Raw genomic sequence first — 25791 nt, 5'->3', positions numbered from 1 at the left:
ATAAACTGTCGTCGTGCTTCTTGTAGGCTGCGCGACATGTTCGACTGAAGTCAATTTGAAAGAAATGTCTTACTTACTTTCAGATCATACTACAGCTCTGCGGATGAAATTTATTTTTTGTATATATCTGAAATTAAAAATCGACTCTTATGGTCTTATCTGCTTATGAATATTCCCTAAGATTAATTTTTATACCAAAAATTCACTAGAAGTTTTTATGAAATTCAACATTTCCAATAACTTCCGACAATAAGCATTCAAGTTACTAAATAAGTTTTGTACAGGGTATTGCTCAAACTGTTGAATATTTAATTAAATAATTTCTTGTTGTCCTCAAACAAATGAAGAATGCTCAGCTCAATTGGTAAAAATACTAAACAGCGAAAGTTTTACGAAAATCCGCTGAAGGACTTGAACTTTCGCATCCACCCTCTGGTCATTGGGGCGTATAATTAAGAAAGTTTGCATACATCTAGGAGCACAGGAAAAAGCATATCTTCGCCAAAGGCGCAATGAACGAAAATTAATTTGCATTTGACTTAAATATATCCAAGTCCATGTTACTAATGGCAGCACATATGCCACAGCTATTAAAGCTGCCATGCCCGCAGGTCAGTCATTTAACTTTGTGTCCATCCAAAGCGAAGCCTACTGTACATTCAACAGAATGTTAAAGCAAGCTTAAAGCAATATATTAATTTCTAAGAAAAATTCTACCTAACTAATTCTCTCTCTCTCTCTCTCTCTCTCTTTGGCAGAAAGAGAGGCATACCTGAGAGTCACAGCGGGTTAGCAGGGCAGAGAGGGCATAGAGCTTCTGTACCAGGTATCGCAAATAAAAAAATATATTTACTAAACACTTAAGAAGAGTTAAGGAGAAGGAGGAGTGCTGCGGGGATTCTTACAAATACCTGCTTAAAAGACAATTTAATTTACCTTAGAATAGCAAAGGTACGAAAGCAATATTTAACTATGCGCCTTTAAAGCCCATTAAAGTCTCTCGGAAAAGTATTTGGTATTTGAATTGAAAGAAGACAAGTTTTATATTGTCACATACGACAACAGTTTAAGCTATCTGTGCGACTAAAAACAGCATAAATCTATACAAAAACAAAGTTTACTAAATTCCACAAGCATTGCATAAGCTACTTAAAAAAGTATATTGTATTCAAATGTATTATGATTGTCGTCGATGGCGGCTGCTCAGAACTTAGCCGAGTTGAAATAGTTATCCGTTTATGCTGGTGCGTCATCATAGCAAAGTTAACTTTTCAATTTGCATATTTGAAATGTTTCGGAACAGCAGGTAAAGGCAGGTGCTGCATCACGTGATGCTCATTTAATCAGACCCCAACTGCACAACAAGCACTCCCACTGTCTGACACTGAAAAACTACATGCGCTTAAAATTAAAACAAAAAAGGTCTACGATAATTTATAAGCACGCCGAAGATAAAATACCCTTGCAGATTAGTGAGATTGAGATATGAACGTACTTATAAAATATGATATGCATACATAATGCAATATGTCATTATTTGAGACAAGTCAGACTTGATATGCATGTATTATATTATATATATATAAGATTATTTGATATAGCAAATGTCTGACTTAATATGAGCTGGCTTACATATAAGAGAATATTAGGTAATACTGGAGGTTGCAGAGTAGTGTATACAAACCCTTCGAATGAGCATTCCTAAGTAGCCTAGCATTTTTTACTTAATCTGTTTAATTACCATACATACATTAATAGACTTGCTATATAGACTCTACTGCTGATGCCTTTGTAGTTTATACACAATTAATGAGGAAATTATGATACTCGCCAAGAAGAGAAAATATAACATGAGCATTAAGCAAGCCAGCAGCTGGCAACTGCTGATGTCAAATGTCAGGGTCCCACAGTTGAGTTCAGGTTCGGGCCCAACAACCGCGCGATGCTCGAGACACAAAAAACAAACAAGCACACACACACACCAACACACAGAGAACATGGGCATAAAACTAATGAAAACTGCAGGCGCTGATATTTCAGCAGGCAACACAACCTAAAGCCCTGCTGATATTTCGTGACAAAGAGTTATTTACAAGTACAAATATGCTTGCTTGTGTGTGCGAAAGAGATATAAGTACATCAATATATCTATGTATGTGCATATACGACTATACACTGCCTGCTGGATATTGACTATTTTACTAACTCAGTGGCAAACAACAGCGTTTACAAGAATATTGTCCATTGAACGACAGGGCTAAGGACCGAGCTTTCTGTGTTGCCTAAAATATTAGGACTTTAATTAACTTAAATTCGAAATTGTTTTAAATTTAAAGATTTAACTACAGTAGAACTTCAATGAAATAAGTGTGGAGTGCTCTAGTCGAGGCTGTCCGACTTAGAAGTACTTATTTTAATTCTTCTACGCTTCTTTTATACAGGACATGCATCAATACATGTACACACGCACACACACACACATGAGCTCTTCTTACTGCACAGTTTACCCAGCAGCTGCGCTTGGACCAAAGTATGGGCTATGCTATGGAAACTAAATTCTTAAGTCATTGAAATACGATTTTTGCAAATTTTTGGAAATGAGGGGCATACAAAAATCCGAATTATACTAAAAAGTTGTTTACGATAAATAAATAGACCTCCAAACAGAAATGGCTATATCGATTAGCCTCACACCGCCTGTTACATACATTTTCATAAAACCATTATATCTTCAATCAAAATGGTTTCAATGGGTCCCACCAAGCGTAAGCATTTTCTATACACATTCATTCATTTATTTGTGGAATTCTATAAATGGTATAGCAATTATGATTGAATTATATTTGTGTCAGATATTAACTTACTTTTGCTTTTATCACTTCAATTAAAGTGTATTATTGACAAACATTAAAATATAATGCGACTTTTGAGGGACAAATTCTCTAACCTTTAAAGAGGTGTGCCTGTGTGAGAGTGAGTTGGTATAAAGTAAATGGTCTGTTTCAAACAACGTCACAGCACGTATATCAGGGTATCTCTTAGTCGATCAATAGAAGACACTTTAAAGCTAAATTTGACAAAATCAACTTAACCGTTATCAAAAGGGTCAGGTCACAAAGAGCTTTATTTAAAGTCCAGCAAATGCCAATTATAATTACCAATATAAGTATGTATAATAGACATCTGCAAAAGGAACCCACGTCAAATGAAGCGATAGTCCGTGGGAGTCACTCATTGAATAAATGTTACGATGTGAAGGGCGATAGCCCACATAAGAATAATAATGAGAGCTTCAACCAAATATTTATTCGGCAAGGTCAACATATTCTAAAGCCGCCTTTACACTAACATGTCTAATGGAAAAACACAAAATTCCTATAATCGCTTTTCCATTACATTTGCAACTCAGCAATGAGGCAATCTTTGGCCGACTTAAACAACTCTTATCTACGCTTATCTAAGTGGATGTGTACTTATTATATCACGAACGTGAGCAGTAAGCTAGCCTTGTCTTTTATTCACTGTCATCCGATATCTATATACTGCGTGAACTAGTTTATCTTTGTCAAAGAGAACAATGCCAAATTGTCCCATACTCTGTGGTTTTTATCTTCAAAAAGTGAGGCCAAATTCCGCCATTGATTTCGAGGCAGTCTCTGTAACATTTTCTTTTCAATTTCAATTACAATTGCTTTTATTTCAATTCATGTGCAATTTCTCGGTTATTTTATGGCAATTGTCTGACTTGCTGCTGATGATGCCATTATATCGAGTTTTCCCCACATTTTGCCACTCTGCCATTTTTTCGCTGGCGAACTGCAGTGCAAAACGCTCATATGATTGTGCATTGTTTTCTTTGATTCAATTTAAAGATGAAATCTTTGTTCAGCAGTTGCGGCGGATAAGTTGTGCTGACCAAGGCTGAAGCCTGAAATGGATCGAATTTTAAAATCCAAAGTAGGAAGTTGGAGTTGGCTGCAAAAGACTTATCAATGATTTTTCTTTCTGTTCTGGAACAACTAAATTTATTAAAGAATTAATACTTTGGGCGTCACATAACTTATGAATCTATCTGCGTAGAAGGTCAACCAAACCAGTCAAGCAATTTTACTAATGGAGTCCTAGAGTCAGCTCTTAGAGTCTTAGCTCTTCGCCTCCTCTATTTCACTCGTGATACCTATGTGTGTGCTTATGTACAACTGTCCAACTGTTCAAATTGTCATCGTCATTAAATGGCAATTAGTCAGGACCAGCAAAAGTCGACAAACAAGCTGATTGGGGATTTATTTGTCCCTGACCCAGCATCATCAATAGTCAGCGCAAACTTTTAAGCGGAAACACGCGTCCGCCCCTCTATCTGTCCATCTCTCTCTCCCTCTTTGTCACTCTCCAAACTCTGACTTCACTGAAAGCTTGTATCCGGCGTCCTGTGGCTCTCCACCTCCTGTTCATCGGACTCGTGGTTAGCGACTGCTGTCAGGAAATGAGCAAAACTCAAATTGACTTAAGCGCATCTTTTGCGACCAGCCACCGTCCATTAGCTATGACTAAGACGAACTCCAGGACTTAGCGGACAAATCATTGACACTGTCATTGTTTCTGGTTGTTTTTGGAGCTGCCGCCACTTTGGCCAACTCTCATTGAGTGGAAGGAACCGCTGCGCCTAAGTCAATCAGCTTAGTTGATTTCCGCTCGCTACCCCTTCTCTAAGCTCCTATGGCCTGTCAGGACTTATAAAGCCTAAGCCAGTCGTCCCTCCCTGCCTAGCAATGTTTTTTATGACTGATTTGCCAGTGGCTCTCAGCCAAGCCCTCAGCGATGTATTTCGCAGCCACATCGTTTACGAGACGCTCAAATTTGCATATTTAACCATTTCCAAGATCTATCGAAACACCTACTTTTGGCAACACAAACGAACTCGCTTTAAGCAGAATATGCTCACACCAAGAAATATTCACTCAATAAGTCGGCTGCATGTCTCGAATGCACACGTACAATCACATTCAGGGACACATGTTTATACATGTATATATACACTTGCTACCAGGTTAAGGAATAACAAGTTAAAGCGCTCTGATCGGCAGGGTGCAACAAGCATATACCCTGCACCTATGTTCAGAACGACAATTAAATATCCAGTTGACTTTGTGAAAATGTATGCAAGAGGCAAAGTAGGTGTGGCAGACCTCATAAAATATAAATATTTTAGATCAGAACGGCGTACTGCCTCGTTTATAAATATTATTATATTTTATATTATATTATTTATTATATTATTATATATATATATTATATTATATTATTATATTATTTTATTTTTATTTTTATTATATTATTTTATTTTATTATTATTGCTATTAGTATTGAATCAAACGCTCAAGACTTGTTGATGAATGAAATAAGGAAAATTACTTTCCGTCTTCTTCACCAGACAGAATACCGTCACATATGCATTCTCAATGGGTACAGGGTATAATAAAAGCTAATGCAGTGGCTTTTTGTGTTCGCAAGTGTATGGCGCTCCCATTGTTGAGCGTTTCCGTTTACTATGAGCACTCCTAAAAAAAGTTGAGCAACAAATGCATCTGCCGATGGCAAGGAGAGTGCATTGCACGTTTCTCAAGTCACAAAATTTTATTGAAATGAATTTGAAATCAAATTCAATGGTAAGTCAACCAAAGTCTAAACGTGTATGGCACGTGACGTGACAATCTTAAGCATGCGAATGCTCTGGTAGGGAGTGCTTAACTAGAAGATATGGGCTCTAAGCATGTAAATGAATGGGTTTAACTGAGGGGACACTGGGGTGGGGTCGAAATACGAACATATTCATAATCCATGATTACTACTATAAGAATATCTAACTATAAAAAAACACAGAAAATATGGATTATTATCGATTTGCGGAACATGGCATAAGGTAGAGAAAAAAACAGTAAAAACTGTAACGAACCGACGGCAAAACGTCTAGGCCATGGAGAGAATAACATAAGAGCGAATAAGAGAATATATGTACTTAAGAGGTGGACAACATCCTGTAACCACAACCATTGACCAGATGATATGATTGTCAGGTCTATAGACTGACTCTATGGTAGACTGAAAGCATTTTAAATACTTATTTATGTTGAAAGGACTTTAAAAGCTTCTTCAAATTACACTCACTTGAATTTACTCTCTATTTAGATATCGATAAAAATATCAAATATTAAAATATTAAGTCTAATGCATATGCTTTCATTATATAACATTCATTTCTGACCTCAAACTATTTGCATAAACAAGTAATATTAACATTTGATCTTAAGCAACATCAAGTAAATGTTGCTTAATTTTGCTGGAATATTTTAAGACTCATATATATATATATATATATATATATATAAAAATATATATATATATATATTATAGCCGCAGTATTTGCTTACTATGTAGTTTGTCTTCCAGTTATATCTTGATTATAGTTTGTAACGCAACTTCTTTAAATGAAACTTGAACTCTAACCACAAGTGCTTATAAAGTGCTCACACACCAGATTTTCACACACTACGTGACCATTTCCAGCGCTGCCAACATGAGTTTATTATACTCGTTCATTAAGTTAAATGGGTATATACGCTGCAGACTTAAACTTGGCATAAGTACTCTTTGTACTGCTAGATTATATTTATATCTATATTTATATATCAAAATGTGTCATATTTTTATAGCAAGTGTCAGCTTCAGTGTCCTAACCTAGCAGACGGCTCTACTAATACACATCTATTTAAATAAGTATTTTTGGTAATGGAACCAAGTATTATGCAGTTGCCGCCTGGCGTCTGCTCCGTGCTGAATTGGTACTACTGTAGTTGTGGGTGCGAGAATACGCGGGGTTTTATCCATTGAAGCTTGTATTTGGTGTGTGAGGTGCTTACGCCAAACTGGGGCCTTAACAATTTCGTTAAACAAAGTTGGCTGCTCTCTTGCAGTTTTTCCGTCGTTTCCGCCTTCAGATTTGGTTGCAGCTATACGAAATGTCAGCAGTGCGTGGGCGTCAATGCCAATGGCTGGCAAAGGTTATGGGCCACGATTCTCTCATTTGACATTCTTGGCAATAGTTGGGAATTTTTTGTACTCGAATTTATGCAGCATTTTATTTTCCTACAGCGCAATTTGTCAGCCAGAAACCCGAACAACGAAAAAACAAATCGTTCGACTGGCATTCAAAATTATTGGGATAATGGAGCAAAAGAAAAATGAGAAAAACAACAGATGAGGATGGCATAATACGAGGGAACCCAACACAAACTAACAAGCAAAACATATTTGGTTTGTTGTTATTTCCAAACTGAGCTGATGACATGAGCAACAAAATCGTAAATTCGATAAAGGAAATTAGAAGGGAAGACATTCAAACCAGGCACAGTGGTCAAAACTTTTACAGATGGCTGCAAAATAATTATTATACACATATTTAATTTCTTTTAAATAAAAATAAATAAATTAATAATAAAAAATTATTCATTAAAAATTATTTATTATTATATTATATTTTTGGAATATTTAGTAGAGTAATAAAGAAATCTCTTTAGTTTACTTATTATTCACTTTGGAAGTTGAAGTTATGAAAGTTATTTGTTTAACAAAAATAACAAAAATAACAAATTTTCAATATTTTGATAAAGAAACTCAACTTTAAACTCGAAATACATATCAAAAATGTTCTATTTAGTAGTTAAAACTCATTTTTACAAAAAACTACTCTTAAGCTTTCAGCTTTAATATATATATTTCAAAACCATAGCATATCTATTCAAAACATTTATTCAAATCGAAAGAGAACTCAAATTTTCTTTTAGCCGAAAGCATTTGAAAAAAAACCAATCAAATGGTAAAAAAAACAAAGATTTCCACCAGATTTTCCACTGTAGGACATTGAGAGTGGCTTAAGCTCGTACTAGAAATGCGCATACATATATATATATATATATATATATATATATATATATAGTCCACGCATGTGGTTCAGTATGTGTGCATTGGAATTTAATTCGGCTATGAAAGAGAAATTTCACACATTCGATTGACTATAACGACTGTGCGGGGAGTATGTGCCTGATTTGAATGGGGCTTTAGTCTTTATCGAAATTGAAAAGGGATAGAGAAAGCGAGACAGAGAGAGAGAGAGAGAGAGATAACATCGCCGACGTATTTGTAATTTGTCTCTTTTTGTTATTCTTTCAGTCTCTGATGTCTCCGCTTTTGTTTTCATAAGGGATTTCCAGCAATCTGCGGCATGCAAAGCCATAAATTGATTAGCCTCAATTTATATACATACATCGACTAACGATGCGTTGCATATGATATATCTACGCACAGACATATATACGTGCCAATCACGTAGTTTATGAGGCAGCCAAACAAATCAATTTTTATCAAAAATGAATCATACGCCCCGTACAACAATCAATATTTGGTTCCGTCTATACAAAAGTCGCTTCTTGCATTGACTCCATATTTTGTTTCAATTCAATTTAAGTAATTATAAGCTGCATTCTTTTTATAGCAATTCAAAATTTAATTTATGCAATGCACAAAACTATTCTGTCACTAGATCAGAAACCATAGCAATTAAAACTTTATTTGTTAAAAGGCGCCGTCAACGGAGAAAATGCAGAGAGATTCACGCTCGGGTGCATAATTACCCAGTGAAAAGCTCGAGAACAACTTTGACAGGCAGGCGGTCAGCGATAGTCTTCAAAAAAATGTGATAAAACGTAAATAAGTGATGTTCCACATTTCCTTTTGGGCCAGAGTTCGTGATTGTGTATCAAATCGAGAAACGTGCAACTGAAAGTGCCCGAAAATATGATATGCATAGCCAGGCGGCTTTTCAATGTCATAAGCAACATTATCATTAGTAATATCTCCAATTTTTATTTATCCTCAGCTTTATTAACATAGTCATTATCAACAAAGCAATTTCCATAAGCTATGGATAAGCTTAACCATATCATTAGTTATTATAAAAATTATAATTATCAGCATTATCATATTATATAAGTTATTAATTATGAAAATTAAGAAAAAATAAATATAAATAATGATTAACATTATTATATATAATATATATAAGCAATATAATCAACATCATTGTATGAAAAACATTCTCAACATTTTCATTTAGACACTGTACTATAATGTACTATATATATCCATTATCATTATCATAATAGTATAGTTTCAATAGTCTCCATATGGAATACACTCACAATATGTATATTAAAAATTTAAAATATGCTAAATGCTATGCTTTTTCAAAGATTCTGAATACCAGAACATATTTTCAAATGTAGACTCCCTTTCTCGTACCACTTATCGTTTTTTGTACTTTTTCTTTCTTTGCATAACACAGTAATTGGAGCCAACTGGCGCTGTAATCATAAATGAATAAAAACTATTTAATTAAACAATCTCAGCAGTTGGCCAGTGGGCTAACGAAATGCATTCCATAAAGGACATTTGCATTCGCTATAGCACGGTAGATACTGGATATAAAAGACGAAGGCCGTTAAACTTAACAACTTTGGCTTAGGTAACTACCGGGCGTATACGTAATAACATACACACCTAAAACGGACGCTCACACGCACATTTACCTATGGACGAACACGTTTGAACACCTACGAATGCCTTACAGATTTTATTGAGACATTATCAGGCAAAACAAATGGCTGACAATTTGCAGCTATGGTGCCGCCTTTTACGGCCGTCTAGTCCACAAAAAAGGGCGTCTGGAAATAGCCGAAGCAGGGGGCGTGTCAGAGCATGAACGTAGTTTTGCCCCAAGCTTTTGTATAATAAATTGCGTTGGCAATGTATGTATGAGCGATAACCGTGCGTATACGCAATATGGACCCAACATTTCGCTGTTTCAGACAATCCGGCCACTTTTATGGCTCATAACCGGAGACATTGGCATGTGAATGACAGATATTTGGTTTTTGGTTGTTCCAATCCACGTCATGGCAATGGCTATGGCTCTTTCAATGGCAAGATAAAACTGCAGTCCCTTTTAATACGTCTCGCCTAGCCAATTAATTAAATACAAATTAAATAAAAATCAAAATATTGACACAATAAACCATATCTAGCCTGAGCAGAGCCATAGAAATTCTGTTGACTCGACGCCAAAAAGAAATGAATATATAATATTTACAATATATAATTTCCACAAGCGAACAATGCATATCGCAGTTAGATAGCCAAATTGCTTTGTTGGCAGCAAAAACCGTATAAAATTGCCAGCATATTTTGAAACAGCATGGGCTACAACGACGGGATAAGTGGATATTCAAAATATATTTCAAGCACTCAATAAAAAACGTCGGCAAGTGACGTCAAGAAACAAGAAAAACAGTTTAAAGACGGTCACAAAAGAGCTGAAAGCTCAAAATTTCAAGTGCCTTCAGATTGTGTTAGTAACGATTGTGGGAGGTTAGCGGTACATAGATTGCTCATAAAATAATACAAATTTGCTTAGCACGACATCGTTCCACAAGCTAGACATCCTTCTGTTAGCTAACAAAAGCACTGAGCGAAAAAATGTGTGATAATTGTACAGCATATTTAATATACGATCTCTTAAATGTAAATATGAGAAGAGCATATGCTTACATATATCAAATGTATATACATACAATGTGTTTTCTTTTAAATAAAACTAGTTAATACTAAACAATAATGTATGCATAATTACTTATAGTATATGGAAACCTAGTTCATGCATTCCATTGTTTCATCGGGATTTTCTTTTTTTTTTATAAATTGTGTACTCCCTTCGAGTTCGCCATTTAATCTTTTCAGCCTTCTCGCCTCGGATATGGCTTTATAAACACGATTTTTGGCTTTCTGGAATGCCAAGCGTGCATCCTTCTTATAATCGTCAAAAGTGTAGCCTTCTCTTTTCTGAGACTCTGCAAAAAGTCAGATGACATAAAGATCATAAACTCGCATACAAATATTTGTATTTACCATATAACGCTGTATTTAAATTTACATAATTGCTTAAGCCTGCTTTTGAGCTGTGTCCTCCGTAGTTCATTTCCATTAACAACTTTTGATCTAATATCCGTCCAATATTTTTGACAATTCCACTAGGACTTAGCAGATTCTTAAATAGTTCTGTCTGTAAGAAGGAAATTATAATGTAAACATTTTTTATTTATAATGGTTTCTTCCGATCTACTAACGTATTTCTCTCGATCATTTGCAATTTGCATATCAATTGCTTCCAATGCTTCTTTATGCTTAACAGGAAAATCATTAGGCTTGGTCACCGTCTTCATATTTTCACAGATTTTATCAACACGGGCCAATATCTTCGTATTTACATTAAGTAGAAAATCTACTTTACGTTCCAGGCTACTCAAACGGTCGTTAAGATTGTGGCATTGACTTGTTCCCATGTCTAAGGGATATAATCGCTGCATTTTCTGCTGATCTTCAACTAACTGCTGACTGTCAACCATTCCGAATACAACTTCCTCTTCGATGGGCAAGATATCCGGGCACATAACTTCATTCTTAACGGATATATTCATATCGATGTCGAGGGGATCATCAAATATATCAAATTGCTGTCTAGTCTTTTCTGCCGATCGGCGAACATTCCGGCCACGCCCACTCATATTCCAGATATCTAAGCTACCTTCTAAAAAGGTGATTATAAAGACAATTATTTAATAGACAGTCAATAAATAAACACTCACAGTGTAATTTGATTTTATAGCGAAACCTCGCTTTATTTAAGCTTAAATTGTTTCTTTCTGTTCGTTTCCAGCTTGTTTTAGTTATTTTTAAGGTTGCAAAAAACAATAATTATATTATTTGTCAATAAACATGAGTTTTATTGACAACAGATGGTAGGGCCGGAGCCAATTTGTTCCGTTGCGCCACATCGTACTTCTAAGTATATAAAGTGAATTTCCAGCAATGTATAAGTTGTGAGCATATATAAGTTCTGTGTTTATATATATTATTTTTTAGTCGATGTATAAAATTTATTAATTAATTGTTTGCGCGTATTTTGTTTTTCCAAGTTTTAAACAGCTGGTGTCGGCCACTCGATATCATGTGGCGGTCAATCGATAAGCACTTATTAATTTAGAGTTCACAATATTCGGTCACACTTGTTAAAATGTTGTCCGCACGTTTATACTCTTCGTATCGTTTATTCTCAACAAATTTAACAAAAAACGCTGTTAACAAAAACGCGGTTGGTGGCAAAAGCCTGGTAGACAGTGTTGCCGTAACAAAAAATGGCAAAATAATTGTAGCTTGGCATCCGGACACTCCTTTTCCTTACGAACACACAAAACCCCTGCCTCAGTTGGTCGAGAAGCAAAGCTCCAATGTTATCAAGGAAACTGCGCTGCAGACGGCAATGACTGCGTTTAAAAACAAGTTCCCAGAGGTAGCACGCCAGGAGCTTATGAAGTTAACACATACTACAAAGCACCGTTGGTTCCCGCGTGCTCGTGACAAGAAGGCCAAAAATACGCCCATGGATAGACCTTACTTGTAAACACTACATATTACATAAGTGCTTTTTATAGGCAATAAAAATATGAAAATGAATTAAAGTGCTGTTTATTAAGAAGAACAAAAAATAAATAAAAAAGGCAATGGCTTCCCTATATTGGCTTTCATTACATATTGATACAATCGACTCGGAATTAAATTAGAACGAGAATGAATAAAACCAAAACAAGAACAGCTGTTTACAATACTAACATTACCAAATTGAGCATTACGGTAACATAGATCATATCAGTAATGCCAAATAGATTTGGAACAGCTGCAATCATATTATTTTGAGCAGCCTTCCGTTGAGATATTTTTCAAATAATAATTTATAAAAATCTTTTAAGATTAATAATAATAATTGGTAGACTGTTCAACATTAGTGATAAGCTGAACCTCTGAAATATACGCTGTTTAATACTCACTTATAGCATACATAATTAGAATATTGTTCGAACGGATTGGAGACCACTGTATTATTAACATTCTGTTACTTTAACATTATGCTCTCATTTACTGTAAATATAAAACTGTCCTCTCATTTTCATTGTGTCTGTAACTTTCGAAGCGGTTTGACGTGTGGCGGAAAGTTTAACCCAAAAATTGGAGAGCGAAAATAGGAAAATCACAAAAGTGCACTGCATTGCCTGTGTTGTATGAGAGAGTGTATTGTATGTGTCTGTGTATGTATGCTAAAGAAAGAGAGAGAGAGAAAAGGGGCATAGCTGCAATTTCAAATAAATAAATTTGTAAAATTAACAAATTCAGAAAGAAACACAAAATAGTGGTTGCAGCATAAAGACAATATGTCTACCGTAGAATCTTCTAGTTCAGCGGTGCAACAGCCACCCTCGTCTACATTGCCAATGCTGGGCGACAACCAAGTGACCACGATGCAAATGCAAATGCAGGCCTCCACTTCGTCAGCGGGAGGCAGCAGCAGCATGTCGGTGGGCGTACCATTAGATACGCAAAGCAGCGGTGAACCGCCAGCTAAGAAACAGATGCTTGATCCGAATGCAGCTTCCTCATCATCGGGCTCGTTGTCCGGCGGTGGCGGAGGCGGTCCAGCTGGAACTGGAACCGGAACACACGAGAAGCTTGCCTATCGCATCTCAACTGCACTATGCTGTGCCGTGTGCTTGGATTTGCCCAAAACGGCCATGTATCAGGTGAGTTGATTGTGGCATGCAAGTTCAAAAAAAAAAATGGAAAAGTTAAATATGTGCACAATGAGACATAAGTATGTGCATTCACATATGTGTGTGTGAATATGAACACACATGAGTGCTCTCTATGAATATGTGTGTATTTGTGACATTTCTCTGTATACAAAACAAATCGAGCAAAAGCAATCGAAAACTCAGCTGTAAGTAGCCACTCCCACCCCACGCACCGCTGCCGACCCGATATCGCAGTACACAGCTGGGCTCACCAATAAGAGAGCGCGCGCGAGAGCGAGCGCCACAAAGCAAAACTGTAAAAGGAACTTGAAAAAAAACTGTTTTAATTTGCTAGACTATGGTTACATTTGCAAAAGCCCATTGCCATCGCCTTGAAAATGACAATGCCAGGCACTTGTACCATTTGCCCTCCTACCTTCGTACTGCTCGCCCATTAATTGTTTTTGTAAGTATGTATATACATCGCACTCGCTCGCACGCATTATGGTTACATAGCATGCAGTTCTCGCCATGCTGCTGCACATTTATTGCGTTTTAGGCGAGCGACGACCAAAGCAACCCTGCTCAATTTCAATGCTCACCCCGCTGACCCCCACCTTAAAACTATTTGCGCAGTTACATTAACTGTAACACTCTCTTAACAGCTGCATAGCTGCCGTTTTCCGCTGTTGCGTCATACATTTTTTATGTATAGATTCTTTACATATGTACATACACATGCACAAATTTATATATGCATATGAATTTGCATAAACTAATGTTCAAGCGTATATATATGTTTATGTATGTAAGGAAAATAGCAAATACTTCTCATGGATGCGTTATTTACATATTGTGAATTGGAAGCCATTATGTGTTATTCGTGTTCGTGGCCTATTTTTAGCTTGTAGCCCGTGCGACCCCCGCAGCGGCGGCGCCATTGCCGATTTCGTTTCTATAAACCCCGCCCGCAATAAAAAAAAATAATGCTAACGGCGAAACGTCAGTGTTTGTTTGCTATGTCAACAAGCATACATATATGCCTACACGTACACATATACACATTGTCATTCAAAAAGCTAATTGCCTGTTTGCCATTTCCTATTCTTTGCTTAATTTGCTTTTATTTACATACATGTATTCATATATATGAGTAAACGCATACGCATGTATGTATAAAATTTTTATCTATCATTCATTGATGCACAGGTTCATTAGATATTGTTGTTGCTTAACTCGGCGACTATTTGTTAATTTAATAAATAGTTGTGACAATTTATAAACAATCAAAGCTTTACGTAACACATACTAGTATGTATATATTGACGTTATGTATCAACAACTGTATATATATATATATATGATGAACATATATGTATTTCTGAATTCTTGATGTTTTCTACGTTTTCTTTTCTAAGCCTTTTCGCCTTTCCAACAGTGCTACGTTGACTATGGCTGGCTCTTTGGTTTATTTTCCTTCTCTCTCTCTCTCTCTCTTTCATTGTTGGACCCCTATCTCTTAAACACACACATTCACATACAGCAGTCATAAATATAACTGCGTCATTGCTTTGACCCACCAACTAATACAAGCACACATAATGCATATCTAATACGTTATTTTGAACTACAATATATTATTTTAAAGTATAATGAATAGTAACAATTAGTTATCAAATATTTAAAGCCAATGGCTAGTTTTTGCGTTTACATATTGTCAAAATCACATATTTTTACACACATTCACGCACACACATGAATGTACTCTTTTTCACTCTCGTTTATTCATATTCACGTTCTCTGTTATTGTTTTGCTTTTGCTGGCAGTTGGTGCTCCGCTCGGTGCTGTTATTGACATTCGTCTCGTCCTGCTCACACACACAGCTCGTATGGTAACATAGTCAGCTGTTAGTGGCCAAAGAAAAACATTTGGTAGTTGTTAAGAGAAAAAAAACTACGTCGCATTTTGTAAGTTTTCGTCGTCTTTATTTGACACCAATTGGCATGATTTTTGAATGTGCGTGTTAATACTGCTGCTGGGTATGGAAGGGCAGAGTTTGGAAAAGTATTTGTTGGTTGCGTGCAGTTTGTTTGTTATTGTTGTTATTTGCTGTGACCTGTAATCTAAGACAAACTTGTTTTACCAGTTTTTGAGCCAATGTCTAAAACCTGTAAATTCTAACATAAGTATGCGTTTCCTTTTACCTACGCCGTTGTTGTTTATGTTATCGTCTCCACCAGCCACTCTTGTTCTCTCTCTGTTTCTTCGCTGTTGACAATCTTCTCTACTTGACTACATACATAGGCACACACATATACATACATATATACAGAAGTATCTACCAAAACATCATCAGCTGGGTTTTGTTGTGCTACCGCTTGAGTCGATTAAAATGGGGAGCTATAAAATTGAGCGAGTAAATGCATACACGCGAGCAGAGAGTAAGTGAGTATAGTAGAGAAAGAGTTTACCAACAAACGGATTCGTCATTAATAAAAGAACTTATACAGTTTGTGGGGTTTGTTTTAAACAATTGTCACAGCTGCCTATCGCATACTGTCTATCATAAATAGCGTTTGCGACGTCTTAATGGTTTCTGCTTGAACATTTTGAAGTTCATTCAACCTAAGAGAATGGGAATACGAATGGAAATGGAAATGGAAATAGGATTTTGGGTGCAGCGAAAATGCTGTCCTGCTCACACACATGTCAACATAGGGTAACCTGACAAGAAAATAAAAGACAAATAAAGGACGTGCTCTTATCTCTCAAATAGCAAGATATATGCATTCAGTTGCAAGTATACACATATGTATGTATACACATATATACATTGCATTGAGTATATCGCACATGTCACTTCGTAAATAGAATTTCCAACAGATCGAACAACCAGAAAAATACGTTTTTATCACGCTTCGGCAACGATAATTGACGGAACATCGTGGTGCGTCTCATGGCCCGCATTCTTGGCAAATTAAAAAAGAATCGTATAATGGAAATAGTCATCGGGGCCGTCAAACCTGACCTTTTTCATTCATATATTTTCATTATCTCGCTCTCTCTCTCGACTCCCTTTTCGACTGATCCCTGGCAATCGGATGGAGATGGAACACTGCCCCTATTCCTACAGTGTTTTATCTAATGATTTCGTATCATTCATTTTACACAAATTTCTTTTTAGTTTTCTTTCCAAGAACTGGAATCAAAACAGATGAAGAAAAAAATTAAAAATATATATATTTCCTTTTATTTTCATCATCATGGAGTCATGGACTCATGGAGTTTTCTTTACGCTCCAGCCTATGCTTAACTGTAGACCATTAACATCTCTTTCTCTCTCTCTCTCTCTCTCCTCTATCTTAACTATTTCTATCTCTCTAATGAATAATCTAGTTAAGTCAATTTAATATTTACATACAATGAAACTTTTTATCAACTTAGCTAACTCTTGTAAGCACACACACACACACTTTGCCACAAGTAATGTAATTAATTCTTACTGCTAAGTATTTAAAAAACCTTTAGCCTATTTGAGACAAAGAGGCAGTAACTGTAAACTGTTGATATATAATTGAAATGTACAAATAGACAAATATGAAATGAAAAACAAAACAAAACAAAAATGAAAAGTTGTTTCAATAAATTTTGCAGTAAATGCAAATTGTTAAATTCAAAACTGAATACAAAATAAGCGTTTTTATTTCAACAAAAAAAAAACATTAAGCAACCACCCACAGGAGCCGAACCAATAATCCAATCATCCAATCATCCAATCATCCATCAATCCATCGTTCCATCCGACCAACCATTTTACTAGCCATTTCAAAAATATCTAGCTCAATCTAAAATCAACTAGTCCGATCCGAATCCCCGATCGCAAAATTTTTAATATCCTCCCACATTTCACATACTCATCATACAACTTTCAATTTTTGCAAAATAGCGAATTTGACTAATAGCAAATTTTTCTTCTTTTTTCTTTAATTGCAGGTTAATTTGTATTCCACATTTTTATTTAGTTCTACTACATACCACACATATATATACATATATATTTATGCATATATATACATATATATATATAGATGTATAAATATATATACTTATAAATCTTTAACATATTTACCCCTGACATGCGCCCGCACTAAAACCTCTCTGGTTTTTACTCTGCTCTCTTTATTTTAGTGTCAAATGGGTCACCTGATGTGCGCCGCCTGCTTCACCCACCTCCTGGCGGACGGACGGTATGAAACACAAAAGCGAAAATTAAACGACTTGAAAAATTATTTACTGTGATTTGATAAAACACTTAAACTCCGTACTGCCCGATTAGCCTAATAATCCAAATCTTTCTCTTTTTTATTCTATATTTAATTGTTGATCGTTAATCGTCATGCAGCCTACGGGATCAGATAGCTACGTGCCCGAATTGCCGCGTGGAAATATCAAAGAGCACCGCATCCCGTAATCTGGCTGTAGAGAAAGCTGCTTCCGAACTGCCCAGCGAATGTCAGGTGAATTAAAACTGACTGTCACATCATAGCCTGGTACAATAGAAACTAAAACTTTCTTTTTTATAATTTCCAGTTTTGCAACAAAGAGTTTCCATACAAATCTCTAGAACGCCATGAGCAGCACGAGTGCCAGGAGCGACCCACAAAATGCAAATATCATCGTATCGGCTGCCAGTGGCGTGGACCCTATCATGAGAGTGTGTATCTATACCTATACCAATATATATATGTGAATATATTTATTATTATTCATATACTTTTACAGCAACTGAACACGAACGCAACTGCTTACATCCCCAAAAATCTGGCTATGAGGTAATGGCTGCCTTAGAGGCGCACGATGTTAAGATCAAAGAGGAAAAGAAAATGTTTAGTACATTGATAGATCTGTTGAGCTACGAGAAAATAATATTCAATGGCAAGTGAAACATCTAAAACTCCGCCCTACTCTTTAATAACTATTGTGTAACAGATCTACAGATGAAACCTTATCGCACGGATGAATATGTGCACAAACTGTTCTATGAGACTGCACGTTTCTCAGCATTCAACCAACAGTGGGTGGTAAAGGCGCGCATCAATAACAGCCAACGAGATCCGCATCAGTCGAATGAGCGAACCATCACCTATCAGCTAATACTGAAAACAAAAACCAGCACACCCATGAGCATACATTTCTTTGCTCTGAAAGGTCCATTTTCAGACATGAAGGTCACCACACAAATCTACAAGCACGAGTTTACGGAAACGGTAAATGAATAGTTACATTCCCATGTAATCCATATTATATTTCAAATTATAACTATATAATTTATCGTCGATTCCAGAGCACTGAGAGTGATTATTACGTGCTACCCTTGCCTGATGGCAACAGCACTGGTTCTAGCGAATGCAATCGTATGCTGGCTAATAAAGGGATCAATTTCCGGTGCGTTAAGTATATGAGTACATAAAGCATATATATGTATATATTATAGACCTTAATTCAATGCAATATCTCATGCCTTTTCTTCACAGTTTACTGATGTTTCTGCTGAACAAGTAAAGCGATCGTTATATGCTAGTAGTACAGATTTTGCAACCTAGTTTAAGTTTGTTGTTTCTGACTCATAAATGTGCAAAAAATAGATGTAGCCTAAATATATACATATATATTTTCTATCTCTAAATGTACATGTACTTTCAAAAAAGCAAAAAAAAAAAAAAAGAAGTAACTATCCCTCAATACTAATAATCACGATAGCACTATAATGCGGTAGGTTGTAATTGTAACCTAAATTTAGATGAGTTTTAAGCTTTTTATTGCTGGCAAAACGAAAATAATGTCCCACACTGATGCGATATATTTAGTTATAAGACGTATATAAATTAATGTATATGAGACTTTTCCTGATTATGATTAAACCCCATTCAACGCCGTAAACACAGAGCCATATGCATAAATCTAAATATATACAGTTATATATTACATACGTGATTTATATGTATCGTGTACATCAGAAATGCCATTTGAGAACACTAATTCAATAATAATTTCAATAAAAGATATAACTACGTTAAACTTTGATGTTAGTGCAAGTGGAGAATTTGTGTGTAGTGTGACTTTAAAAAATGATAAAATATTTAATTGATCTCACTCGAATAAACAAATGCAAAATCTTGTTTTCTTACCGTACGGTTAAAGTATATATTTTGACCGGACAGTTGGAGCTCAAGCCGTAAAAATAAAGCTAACATATATCATAAACATAAATATATATATCTATAGGAAACTGATCGAAACAGATTGCAATTTCTGTGCAAAATACACTGTAAGAAAAACAACACCAAGCTTATCTGAAACAGAGTTTATTATGCTTTATGGCTATGATATAGAATCTGTACTGTAAAAACTAAAGTTAAAAATAAAAAGAAAACTAATTACAGTTCTCCATTTGCTTTATTAATAGAAAACCCCTAAAACAAGTTTATATTGAAAACTCTCTTTAATTACATTCTGTTGTCTCCCACACTTATTTTACAACGCTTACAATTTACATTCATGTGTGTAATATTTATATGCATCGTTAAATGATAAAACTACACATATGTATATGTATATATATATATATATATATATATATATATATATATATATATATATATATATAATGATATTTCTTAATAAATAAAATAAAAGTGCAAATGCAATATTATTCTGTGTAAAATTTGTTTGTCTACTCCATGGACTCTTCCTCTTCCATCGTCTGATACCTGTTGCGCACGTGGTTTGCAATTATCTCACGGGGATTCTTTTTGAAATTTTTGTCCTTTATTAGTTTCTCAAAGGATTGCACTTTGCTTACATATTCATTGCGTTTCTTTTTTATCTTTTTCTTTGCACTTAATGATTCTACCTCCTCCAGTGCGCTCTCATCTTTCTTTACGTTCCTTTGGGTCTTTACCAACTTATAAATTTCGCCTAGGGATGGCAACGCATCTCGAAGAGGTTTTAAATCACCTATGACCTTAGTTTTCTGTCGATTTTTACGTGCCTGCTCTTCTTTCAGCTCCTTCTTTATTTCCACGAAGCGTTTTAATAACTTCGTATGTTTTTCTGCAGATTTTTCTTTTTTTGTTATTGTCTTTTTCGGAGATAGCGTCTTGTGCAGCAATGTATCCTGGCGCATTGCTTTATTGAGTTTCGCCTGCACTTGCTGAACCTTTTGCTTGGCCACTCCTGCAGCAGCCTTGGCCTTTACTCGTATATTTCGTTTAGTTTTCGCCATTTCGCTTCCACTTTAATTAGTGTTAAACGCTGCGCTTTGAAATTTTTTTGGGCTCACGTTTTATTATGGTTTAGGAAATCGAGATTTGTTTTGCTCAACAGCTGATATATCGATACTTAATTGCTATCGAAAGGAAACACGATTGTTGGGATCACGATTGCCGGATACACCGGCCGATACACCACCGTTGAAGTGGGTATTTTTTCTTTAACTTACGTATATTAATTACAAATATGTATGGCAAGTTGTAAGAAGAATGTAATTTTAACAGGATAAATCATTTTAATGGCATTTATATTTTGTACACATATACAGTGAACGGTTCACAGTTACTTTGGGTACTGAAACAAAATAAGCCTTGTCCATCTCTAATAGAAATACAATATAGATTGCTTGTAAACAGCTGTGCTTGCGGTTAAGGTAAATGAGAAGTTTTGCCGAAAATGGATTATGATTTTAAGATAAAAACACAAACGGAGCGAACAAAAGTAGAAGATCTATTTAATTATGAGGGATGTAAGGTGGGCCGTGGTACTTACGGTCACGTATACAAGGCTAAGTGGAAGGAGACCAGGTAAATAGAAAAAAATTACCCAAACCCAAATATACATTCCGTTTTCTGACTCCTGCAGCGATGGTAAGGAATACGCACTTAAACAGATCGATGGCACGGGCCTCTCTATGTCCGCTTGCCGTGAGATTGCTCTGCTACGCGAGCTGAAACATCAGAATGTGATAACGCTCATTCGAGTCTTTTTGTCGCACAATGACCGAAAGGTGTTTTTGCTGATTGACTACGCAGAACATGATCTATGGCACATCATTAAGTTCCACCGTGCTGCCAAGGCGACGAAAAAACATGTGGTTGTTCCACGGGGCATGGTCAAGAGTCTTTTGTATCAGATTCTGGATGGCATTCATTACCTGCACAGCAATTGGGTTTTGCACCGTGATCTGAAACCAGCCAACATTCTCGTAATGGGCGATGGCAACGAGCGAGGGCGTGTAAAAATTGCCGACATGGGCTTTGCACGCCTCTTCAATGCTCCTTTAAAACCGCTGGCTGACCTAGATCCTGTGGTGGTTACCTTTTGGTACCGAGCACCAGAGCTGCTGCTGGGCGCGCGCCATTATACCAAAGCCATCGATATATGGGCTATTGGATGCATTTTCGCAGAGCTGCTGACATCCGAACCTATCTTTCACTGTCGTCAGGAAGATATTAAGACTAGCAATCCGTATCATCACGATCAGCTGGATCGTATATTCAATGTAATGGGCTTTCCGCAGGACAAGGACTGGGAAGACATCAAAAAAATGCCAGAGCATCATACACTTACGAAAGATTTCAAGCGTTCCACCTATTCTGCCTGCTCGCTAGCCAAGTACATGGAACGCCATAAGATTAAACCCGATAGCAAAGCGTTTCATCTACTCCAGAAGTTGCTGTTGATGGATCCCAACAAGCGTATAACATCGGAGCAAGCAATGCAAGATCAATATTTCCAGGAGGAGCCATTGCCGACACAGGACGTCTTTGCCGGTTGTCCCATACCATACCCCAAGCGTGAATTCCTCACTGATGACGACCAAGAGGACAAGTCAGACAACAAGCGCCAACAGCAGCAACAGCAACAGCAACAGCAACAACAACAGCAGCAGCAACAGCAACAACAGCAGCAGCAACAACAACAACAACAACAACAACAAATGAATCCCAACGAGCCGAACGCCAAACGTGTTCGATTATCAGGAACTGGCAACCAACAGGATTTCCATCATCAGCAACAGCAGCAACAACAACAACAGCAACAAATGATCTTCAATCAACAGCAAAGTTTCCAGCAACGATTCAACTGAATTTAAGCTCTTTCTGAAATGAACTGAACATTTTGGGAGTTATTCCAGATATCAATAGAGTTAAGTGGAACTGGAAACTTTTTCATTTAGCCCTTTTACATTTACAATAATTTAACGTTTTGATAACAAGTTTTAATCTAAGAAAACAATTCACACAAACAAATTAAATGCTCTACTCTAAGCTTTAAAACTATTTTAATAGTCTTGTTATGTTTCCTAGTACCAGCTACTAAAGCGTTCAATGGCTCGACTCCATTTTTCCATGCGACTGGCGATCAAATTGATATGCTTTGGTTGGGGCTCGAAAACCCGTTCCACATTGCGAAAGCGTCTGAGATCATCGAGCGTGTGCCAAATGCCATGATTAATGCCGGCTAGAAATGTAGCACCCATTATGCTAGACTCGGAGCACTCGGCGCGCTCCACACACAGACCACTGGCATCTGCCAAAAACTGGCAAACAAAATCATTGCGCGAGACACCGCCGTCCACTCTGAGAAAAACAAATATTTAAGGGACTTCCTTGTCAGCCAAAGTTGTGAATGCTGAAGTTTGTGGCTTACTTGATGACTTTTAGCTTCTGTCCCGTTTCCTGTTCAGCACTCTCAATAAGTTGCACCACACGAAACACTATGCTCTCCAGAAGCGCCCGAACCAGATGTGCTTTGGTTGTGGACGGTGTCATGCCAATGAAGCCACTGGCAGCGCGATAGTCATTCACAGGCGGCTAGAAACGGATTGGGTCAATATAGTTCAGTAGACTATTCAGCTATTTGGACTTACACCCAATCCGCTAAATGCGGGCATAAAGTAAACGTCGTTAGTGTCCGGTACTGATTCAGCTATATCGGCGGTATCCGCGGGTGATTCGAACAGTCCACAAGATTGTGCCCACGTCACCACAGTGCCAAAGTCATGGGCAGCCCCTTCGATGCAGTAGATCGTATCAGGATGCTTGCTTTTATGATTGAGCTGCCAAGCGACCAATGGATACATGCCGCTAATCACTGCCTTGCAGTCCGACCCTGTCACAAGGTTTAAGAACGCTCCTGTGCCCATGGTGACCTTAACATTGCCTGTTGCGAAACACTGCGAGCCCCACATGGCCGCTGTCTGGTCACTAAGGGAGGCTGCAATTGGGATTTTAGTATTGTTCCATTCCAGGCCAAATGCTGAAGGATGCACGTGTCCAAAATTTTTATAGCTATTCTCAACCACGCGCGGCAAAATTCTAGACTGTAAGAATATCAAGTGTTGAATGCAAATATGAATGAGAAAATGAATGTTCTTCACCTACATCAATGCCAAACATCCAGCGCATAAGTGGTGACCAGCTTAGTGTAAAAGGATCGAACAGACCGGTGGCAGTGCTTGAGGTAATATCGGTTATATGTTCTACATCTGGATCAATGCCGTTCCCGGACCGCAGCTTGTACAATATCCATGAATCAAGTAGCTCCAGGCGCGCCGTCTTCTCACGCAATGCCTGCTGCAGTCTCTTATTGTGACGAATCTCGTGAAGCAGACGCGGCGTCACCTGACTATTCATCAATTTGAGCACACTTCCAGCCAAGAAACGCGCATTTCTGGTCAGTAGGTACAGGGAGTACGAAAATCCATTCATTAAACGCAATGAACAACTGGAATTCCATTGCTGGACAAGTTCGTCGGCTCGCAAGTCCTTCCACGTGATAAAATTGTGATAGTATTCGTTGGTTCTGTGGTTCCACGTTAAGAACGTACACCGTTGTGTCGAAATGGTAAGGCAAGTAATATCCGCTGGTGTCAGTTTTGCGTCTGCAGATAATTGAAGATTAGCCATTGTACATGAGGGACACTATCAATCTCAAGTACTCACTGCGTATCGATTCTGTTATCACCTTGACTATCTTCCGCCACAAGTTCTCGGGCTCGATCTCAAAGTAGCCGGGCTGCGGATTTAATAGCTCAACCTGAAAATATCACACATTTCAGCGGCATTCAACTTTGCCCGTCACCACTCAATTAACTTACAGCATCCGCTGCCGACCCCTTGACCGTGCAGTTCTCATCAAGCACAAAGCACCGCAAATACGTAGTCCCAACGTCCAATGCCGCGATATGACAAACCGTTGCTTCTGTCATTTTGTTGCCGCCGTTGCTGCTGCCGCTGCTGCTGCTCGGTGCACGCTTCGTTATTTACTGATACTTAAAACCCGATTGCTGGCAAACTGAGTTTGCGTTGCCGTTTGTGTTTAGTCGTTTCATATTGCTGCCAATCCGTAATCAACTGCTCGAGTTTTCGATAATAAACTTAACCAGTTGGCGTCAATCATGGATACAAATGTGAAGGTATTTCAATTCACTTACAACTGGCGATCTTATCATAAGGGAATGTGACGTCACAAATTAAATCTTTTATACAGTGATTTCATTTACTAATAATCACAATCTGAGCTTGAGTATTATTTTTATTTCATAAGTATAAGCTTTACCCATAAATTTTCAAATCTAATTCCAATCTAAATACCTACTTTTGCCTACTTAAAGTTAAACATGTCTGTCCGCTACCCTACTTCACGCAGGAGCTCTTCGTTCAAAAGAGAGTTGCCACATCTTTAGCAACACCTTTTTAATGCACATTGGCAGCCCAGTCTTGTGCACACAACTCATAAAAATTCAAAATGGTTATCTATAACTTTGAATTGCGACAAGCTATAATACGTTATTATTTGATGAGATAACGAGTGGTAAATATAGAACACTCTATCAACTTGTGACCCACTTGTTTGTCAGTCAATAATTGTATTCGATTTTTGTTTTACAACTTTATTATACATATATATAGACATATATCAATATTACTCATTTATAACATACACATTAAATGTAGACAATACACATAGATAAATATTTATCTAAAATATTTTATAATA

General features: G+C 36.9%; 6 protein-coding genes across 7 annotated transcripts; 3 read left to right on the top strand and 3 right to left on the bottom strand.

The window, feature by feature from the left end:
- Positions 1 to 10693: 10693 nt before the first annotated feature.
- Positions 10694 to 12124, bottom strand: LOC111597518. Of its 2 annotated transcripts, none has more exons than XM_023312291.2 (4): positions 11754 to 12124; positions 11235 to 11692; positions 11017 to 11170; positions 10694 to 10958 (listed from the first exon to the last, which is right to left on the bottom strand). In XM_023312291.2, exons 2-4 carry the CDS (start codon positions 11670 to 11672, stop codon positions 10759 to 10761), a joined length of 792 nt encoding a protein of 263 aa, XP_023168059.1. In that variant the 5' UTR covers positions 11673 to 11692; positions 11754 to 12124; the 3' UTR covers positions 10694 to 10758. The 2 variants fall into 2 exon arrangements, with proteins under 2 accessions (XP_023168059.1, XP_023168058.1); XM_023312290.2 differs by having other exon boundaries at positions 11235 to 11695; positions 11754 to 12123.
- Positions 12125 to 12136: 12 nt separating this feature from the next.
- LOC111597519 (39S ribosomal protein L42, mitochondrial) lies at positions 12137 to 12661 on the top strand. The gene has a single exon (XM_023312292.2). It carries the CDS (start codon positions 12182 to 12184, stop codon positions 12566 to 12568), a length of 387 nt encoding a protein of 128 aa, XP_023168060.1. The 5' UTR covers positions 12137 to 12181; the 3' UTR covers positions 12569 to 12661.
- A 423-nt stretch (positions 12662 to 13084) lies between these two features.
- LOC111597505 (cysteine and histidine-rich protein 1 homolog) lies at positions 13085 to 19455 on the top strand. The gene is made up of 8 exons (XM_023312270.2): positions 13085 to 13739; positions 17920 to 17978; positions 18134 to 18248; positions 18322 to 18445; positions 18514 to 18666; positions 18721 to 18998; positions 19076 to 19176; positions 19266 to 19455. Exons 1-8 carry the CDS (start codon positions 13374 to 13376, stop codon positions 19291 to 19293), a joined length of 1224 nt encoding a protein of 407 aa, XP_023168038.1. The 5' UTR covers positions 13085 to 13373; the 3' UTR covers positions 19294 to 19455.
- A 974-nt stretch (positions 19456 to 20429) lies between these two features.
- Positions 20430 to 21115, bottom strand: LOC111597541 (protein FAM207A). Its single transcript, XM_023312330.2, has one exon. It carries the CDS (start codon positions 21014 to 21016, stop codon positions 20465 to 20467), a length of 552 nt encoding a protein of 183 aa, XP_023168098.2. The 5' UTR covers positions 21017 to 21115; the 3' UTR covers positions 20430 to 20464.
- A 261-nt stretch (positions 21116 to 21376) lies between these two features.
- On the top strand, positions 21377 to 22915 carry LOC111597540 (cyclin-dependent kinase 8). Its single transcript, XM_023312329.2, has 2 exons — positions 21377 to 21590; positions 21649 to 22915. The coding sequence occupies exons 1-2, from the start codon at positions 21460 to 21462 to the stop codon at positions 22874 to 22876; spliced, it is 1359 nt and encodes a 452-aa protein (XP_023168097.2). The 5' UTR covers positions 21377 to 21459; the 3' UTR covers positions 22877 to 22915.
- Positions 22916 to 23075: 160 nt separating this feature from the next.
- Positions 23076 to 25289, bottom strand: LOC111597539 (putative glycerol kinase 5). Its single transcript, XM_023312328.2, has 6 exons — positions 24890 to 25289; positions 24735 to 24828; positions 24174 to 24673; positions 23660 to 24112; positions 23440 to 23603; positions 23076 to 23369 (listed from the first exon to the last, which is right to left on the bottom strand). Exons 1-6 carry the CDS (start codon positions 24998 to 25000, stop codon positions 23093 to 23095), a joined length of 1599 nt encoding a protein of 532 aa, XP_023168096.2. The 5' UTR covers positions 25001 to 25289; the 3' UTR covers positions 23076 to 23092.
- Positions 25290 to 25791: the final 502 nt, after the last annotated feature.

The sequence above is a fragment of the Drosophila hydei genome, unplaced genomic scaffold (genome assembly GCF_003285905.1).
Source record: "Drosophila hydei strain 15085-1641.00,03,60 unplaced genomic scaffold, DhydRS2 tig00000001-arrow-pilon, whole genome shotgun sequence".
Lineage (NCBI taxonomy): Eukaryota > Metazoa > Arthropoda > Insecta > Diptera > Drosophilidae > Drosophila > Drosophila hydei.
Note: the sequence above shows the minus strand (reverse complement) of the source record. Positions and strands in the feature narration are given on the sequence as shown.